The 6289-nt window shown below is 42.5% G+C and overlaps 1 protein-coding gene across 2 annotated transcripts in view; it reads right to left on the reverse strand.

Annotated features, from left to right (window-relative positions):
- Positions 1 to 834: 834 nt before the first annotated feature.
- Positions 835 to 6289, reverse strand: part of tll1 (tolloid-like 1) — a 51227-nt gene continuing 45772 nt past the window's right edge. For both annotated transcript variants that reach the window (XM_030056868.1, XM_030056876.1), the window contains 3 exons: positions 4187 to 4400; positions 3574 to 3824; positions 835 to 3077 (listed from right to left, as the gene is read on the reverse strand). In XM_030056868.1, coding sequence (XP_029912728.1) covers positions 2943 to 3077; positions 3574 to 3824; positions 4187 to 4400 — 600 coding nt within the window. In that variant the 3' untranslated portion in view covers positions 835 to 2942. The remainder of the gene's footprint in view (positions 3078 to 3573; positions 3825 to 4186; positions 4401 to 6289) is intronic.

Genomic DNA, 6289 nt, shown 5'->3' on the forward strand with positions numbered 1-6289 from the left:
GAATGTTTTAGTTAATGGTATTAATTCTGAGATTCCTGCTTCTACATTTGTTCTCTGTTCAGGTCAGGACAACACTCTATTTGATATAATTCCTTCTGCTCCTGAAATCCACTTTTCCTCGTTGTGGACCTTGGAAGTTCCACATTATCACCATGTTTTTGACTACAAACACATTAGACTCAGCAGTCTTGGATACTGCATAAAGGTCTTGGTATATGGATAATAGTTATACTGGTCTGACTGCAGTGCTCTACAGGAACTGTAGGTGGCATCAAAGTGTTGACAGTGTGACACCTCTTGACAAAATGCTGCAGCTTTGGAAGGTCAGCTCCTCATGTGAACAGGAACTTAAGTGCAGTAGTGCTTTAACACAGCCTAAAGAGCACATGCAGTAATTCTCCAAAGCAGTGTGTACTGCAAACACAGTATTTTGCTCAAATGAGGAGTTTTACATGTCAAGTTGGGAGGATGATTGAAAGTAGAGTGCAAAAGTGTCATGTAACAAAATGGCTGGAGCATTCAGCAAACAACTTCAGAAAGGTAAGAAAAGATAACAGCATAAAAGAACATAAGATTTTGTGGTAGATTTTATGATTTTACAGCGGATGCCTGCTTAGAAATTTCTGGGATTAATTAGTACAGACCTTAAATGTATGCACATCCACATGTATGACCCAATCTCACCATCCCCTGATATGATTACTAGGTATACACTAATGTGCTTACCGACTCATTAAGTGTAGGACAATTTCTTTTTAATGTCTGGATCCATCTTAATATTTGGCTCTCTCCTCAGTAGACAGAAACACAGTAACAGTCTGTGAAACATGGATGTGTTGTTTTACCTGTGTGTATTTTAATGACCGATGTAGGGGAAGTCATGTCAGTGTTTGAACGACAGACAGAAAGGTGGAACCATAAAACATAACTACAGTGGAACAGGGTCACATGGAGCTTGGCACATACAGCAATGAAATCCAATTAAAAACATACAGCTTGCAGACATACACTCACATTTCTCTATGATCTCCTATAACACACACTTACACATACTGCATACATGCTGTATACATTTGCATTTAACACAGAAAACAATGCGATTTGTATGCACCTCATATGTCCTTCTAATTTACATCACTTTCTCCCACACTCCAAATATACAGAAGGGAATTGTGTGTTTAAAATAGCATGGCATAGAGTAAATTCACACAATGAGGAGGTGACTGTGTGTCTGTGTATCCGAGGACATGAAAGCATGTGTTTATGTGTGAGAATGTGTGTATGCATTACAGAGAGCAGCTAAAAAAAAAAAAAATTAACCGTCACACACAAACACACATGCACCATAGACACTCTATCTCACACACAGACTACATTTCCCATGTTGTTGTTGTTTTTTTTTCTTTTTTACAATAAAACCATTCAAGTTCTTCAAACTTATTGACAAATGAAATACCCTGCCCCAAAACCAAAAACAATCTACTGACACAAGACGTCTGTGCAAGAGCATACATTTGGTTCTAAGGCAATATTGTAGTTCCACGGGACTAGTGCTGTTGATGCAGTGTGCTGTTTGCACGCTGTGTCTCCATTTGAATGCCTTCGCCTCACAGTTTCATCCACAGAAACCTGTCGTTCGTTGTATTTTTAGCACCATGGGAATCTCTCCTTTTATCAAAATTGTGTGATTCCAAGAGACAGCTGTGGAAAATATTCCCTTCCGGTATCCATTGAAAAATCGCATGATCAACACAGGGTGAACACGGATGCATATCTGCAAGGGGACATCCATCCCTCTGTCACGCCACATTGAACAGTTGCAGCTTTTCCTGCGATGCCTCTTCCTGTGGATACGTTACATGAGCAAAGTTCCAAGATGGTGCAAACTCAAAGCGCATGGACACACGACATACCATAACTGCAAGGCTTAACATTAACATCACAGATCATTTTGGAATTCTCCATTTGCGTTTTTTTGTTTGATTTTTTTTTTTTTTTTTCATTTTTCCATTCGTCGATGGTCGTCTGCACAAGCTTTAAGCAAAGGGCAAGGTAGGAATGAGCCTTTGTTTGTTCTCTTTTCTTTACACACACATACAGTAAACACAAACATCATGGGTTTTACAATAAGACATGAAATAAAACAGTTGCAGCCGTTGTGAGCTGGGTTGTCCAGACCAGTCCTCCCCAGGCGTCAAAGGCAATAACAATGTCTGTCTAGAGGTTCCTCTTGATTCCCATATGCATCAGCAGCCATCTGATCACAGTAAGTTATACAGATCACATTTCAAGGCTCAAGTCAGCATGGCCTCAAAAAAAAAAAAAAAAAAAAAAAAAAAAAACCTCCCTTGCACCGCCATAATGGTTAAAATCCTTAGGCTCCACGGCGGATTTTGTGGTAGGTAGAAGCTTTTCATCACTGGTTTTATGGGCCCTGTCACTCAGGAGTTGATGCTTCTCCTCTTAATAAAAGCATCCATAGTCTGTACTTCTGAATGAGTCTAGTGTGTGTGTGTGTGTGTGTGTGTGTGTTTGTGTGCATGCGCGCAGCCATGAATGTCTCAGTAAACTCATTCAGATCTCCAACCCTCCCTCCACACTGTGAACAAGGGTTCCTCGGTGCGCAGTCTATCACGACCGTCCTCTCCACTCAAATCCCGGCAAGTTCACATCACGTTGACATCCCATTGATTTTCCTGTCTCCTCCTGGAGTGTGATAAGCATGTGCGGCCCCGCTGAGGGAGACTATTGTTCACTTAACACAGAGTCCTGTCCCTCTCGTGGCCGGGCCGGAAGTCCACAGCGTTAAGTCTCGTCCTTGTGGAACATCTGTCTGCGGGTCGGAGAAGAAGGGACAGACTGTACTTTTCTTGGTGCCATGATGAAGGTCAAGGTAACAGTGGTGGGGGCTGCGCGGAAGTCAGAGGTCGGGGGCTGTGAGGTCATTTCCTGGTGTGAAGGCTCTCCTGGAACTTGGTGCTTGTGTAGCGGATGTGGAAGCCCTTCTTGCTGATGGTGTCATCGCTATGGAAACGTATGAGCATAGCATCTCCGGGCGAGTAGATCTCCTCCCTGGGCTGTGGGAGGGAGGACAGAGAGAACAGATATGGCACTTTCTCAGACATTTTACAGCCTCTGAACAGCTAAACTGCAAAAAAAAAATTAAATCTTAACAAGTCGCATTCAGTCTTAAAATCTTGTTTTGTTTTGTTTTTTTCCAGTGCTAATGAATTTAATGAATTTACAGAATTTTCTGGAATCATGTGTCACTTTCTTGCTCCTTGTGGGACGATCTGCCTTATTCTGCCTTCTTTCAACATATTTATAGACACTTTGTGAACATGAAATCCTTAAAACTGCACTGGAAACAAGTGGGAATATCTCATCCTAATTGGCAGATTTTTCACCTGTTTTAAGAAAAACAAGATTTTAAAACTGAACATGAGACAAAAGACAAAAAAAATGAGATTTTTTTTTTTTTTTTTTTTTTTTTTACATTGTATTTCCTTGGCTATGCTTACATATGTCAAGATGAAGGTGGCATAAGAATGTTATAAAAGCGTGGCGCCTTACCCCTGAACCACAGAAGCGACCCAGGCGGTGTGAGTTGGCATCGTACCCGTTGTACAGCTCGATGTAGTCATAACCGCAGTCGGCTTCCTCCTCTACCTCAAAAGTGGTGAAGGTTAGCTCTATGCCGTAACCTTTCTCCGCCGTCACCAGCCACTCGCAGTCGGTGTGACCGGGGTAATTGTTGTCTCCAAACTGGGAGTGGGAGTAGAGGTTCTTCTGGCGAGCTTCTGCTTTCAGGCGGCCTCCACACTCTGAAAATGGAAAGAGAATCAATAAGTTTAGTAACACCCGTTGTGTAATTTTAACTCTGAACTGTTCTAAAATAATGAAGCACTTGGAAGATTTATTGCCCCAATGATAAAACTCGAGTAATGTTTTAATAAAGTGGCGCTGTGTGGTGTAAGTGTTGCATTGGACCACAAGAGGGAGGTGTTGCTCTGAACAGACTAGTCCAACCTGAGAAATACAAGCTGGTGGGGAATGTGAGTGATGCTCTCAACAGGTACAAAGACTCTCTCACACACACACACACACACACACACACACACACACAAAGTAACGTACAGCCGCACACCAAGAACACACGCAAACATGCTCCCACACAGACACGTGCCTGTGGAGTGTGTGGCCTGGAAGCCTTTCCTCTGCACGGAGGCGTCCGAGATGAAGCGCAGGTACATCTTGTTGCCAGTGGAGACCAAGGGCTCGGGGATCTTGCTGCCACACAGCCGACCTAAGATGGACGCCGTGTCGCTGTCCCCGTCAAAGGCTTCCAGATGGTCGTACGCACATTCCTGGTGCTGCTCGATCTCAAACTCATTAAAGGTCTGGAGAGTTGGAGAGGCAGAGAGACAGAAACAGGGGGGGACCTCTGAGTAAGATGTGGCTGGGTGCTACATCGATTAAAGGTGCATTTTTTTTACTGATATATCACTGCGCTGAGAGCAGCTGTGCAGAATGAATCCTTGAGACAAGTGATAGCCTTCATCTCACAGTAGTGGTATTGTTCATGTTTTTTTTTTTTTTTTTTTTTTTTTTGTCCAAATTAAGACTGTATTTCCTGTAAGCCTTTTTCTCTTCCTGTAACAAAAAGGATGTTGCCACTTGGCCTTCTTTCCCAACCTTGGCGTCTCTGTTTGTGTTTGTTTTGAAGTGCCAGAAAAGTGCAGCGCAGCTCTGTTTGCACTGAGACAACAGCAGCCTGCTGCCCGTTTTGTGTCAGAAAACAGTCGTCCTTTGTGCCATAAAACAACTGGGCAGATTTCACAAGTCTTTATGCAAAGCTGACACGAAATGCTACCCATACGGTCCGAACCACCGGACGTACAGAGGTGAAAATACTATCGAACATCTTGCCTCAGTCTGAGTAAGCCGGAAAATGGGTATTTTGTTATGAAAACATCCATAAATCCTGTTATCATTCACTTATCATTCGACTTGGGCAACATCTTGAGATTACATCGATGTTGTGATATGAGATGAGATACTGTCTTTGTATTTTTGTTGAGTTTTCTTGTCTTTTCCTGGTTTTAAAGGCTGAATTACAGTAAAGATACGCAGTTTTCTCAACTTACTAGACTATTGCAGCTGCTCTTCAATTTGCCTCTACCTGCTTGTACATCATATTATCAGCATTACATGTGTGTGTAAATATCTGATAAAAGCACAAGTTCAGTATCAAGGTATTCAGTCAAAGATATTTGATTTTGTGTACAACACCCAGCCCTTCTTGACATTCTTCAGAGAGATCATCAAATTGTATGTCATATAATCGTATGATGGATTATTTTGTCTGAGTTGTAAATTGTAAAAGTAAAAGATAATCCACATTAAGTTGTGTGTGAAAGAGTTTTAAAGCACAATGTGGAGCGGAAGAACTTTTTTTGTTTTGTTTGTTACTGAGCTTGCTGGTGTTTCAACAACAACAATTAGACTCGAGCTGGGCGATGTGTGCATTACAAGGTTTTATCACACACACACCCTCCAGCCAATCAGAAAAGAGTATTCACCCAGATCCTGGTATACGCCTTTATAACTTCTTTGCAGAGGATATATGGCTGTTTTTAATTTTTGCCTAAACAAAAGTAATTGCTTGCTTGCACTCTTTATACAGACACACATGCACACACACACACACACAAAGACACACACACACGCTTGCCCGCAGTCATGATTCATAATCTAGTAAAATCACCATGTTTGTTAAGAAGAGATGAATGAAGGGAGCAGTAACATCTTGCAGGCCCTTCTCCCACACACCTATCAATAAACACACACACGTCAGAGTGGTGTTCCTCAGAGAGATCCACCATTGTATTTATGAGGCAGAAGGCACTGATCTCTGCGAGGAGAAAGGAGAGCGAAGAGCAGAGGGAGCTGAAAGGTGCAGCGGGTCGGCCGATGTGAGGATGTCATTACTGAGAGGGGAAGTGTTTGATTCTGGAGACGTGATGGCTTCCAGATGTTTCTGCCTTACTGAGAGACACCAGTGTGTGGATCAGTCTGGATCTTGTTTACTGCTCCACAGAGGACTGTGTGTGTGTGTGTGTGTGTGTGTGTGTGTGTGTGAGAGAGAGAGAGAGAGAGAGAGAGAGAGAGAGAGAGAGAGAGAGACAGACGGAGAAAGATGAAGCGGTAACAGAATGACCTTCATGTCTGTGTTCAAATTTCTGGTATTAAATTTATCCCGCTATGATGTCATTACTCTGGATCCAGA

The sequence above is a fragment of the Myripristis murdjan genome, chromosome 1 (genome assembly GCF_902150065.1).
Source record: "Myripristis murdjan chromosome 1, fMyrMur1.1, whole genome shotgun sequence".
Lineage (NCBI taxonomy): Eukaryota > Metazoa > Chordata > Actinopteri > Holocentriformes > Holocentridae > Myripristis > Myripristis murdjan.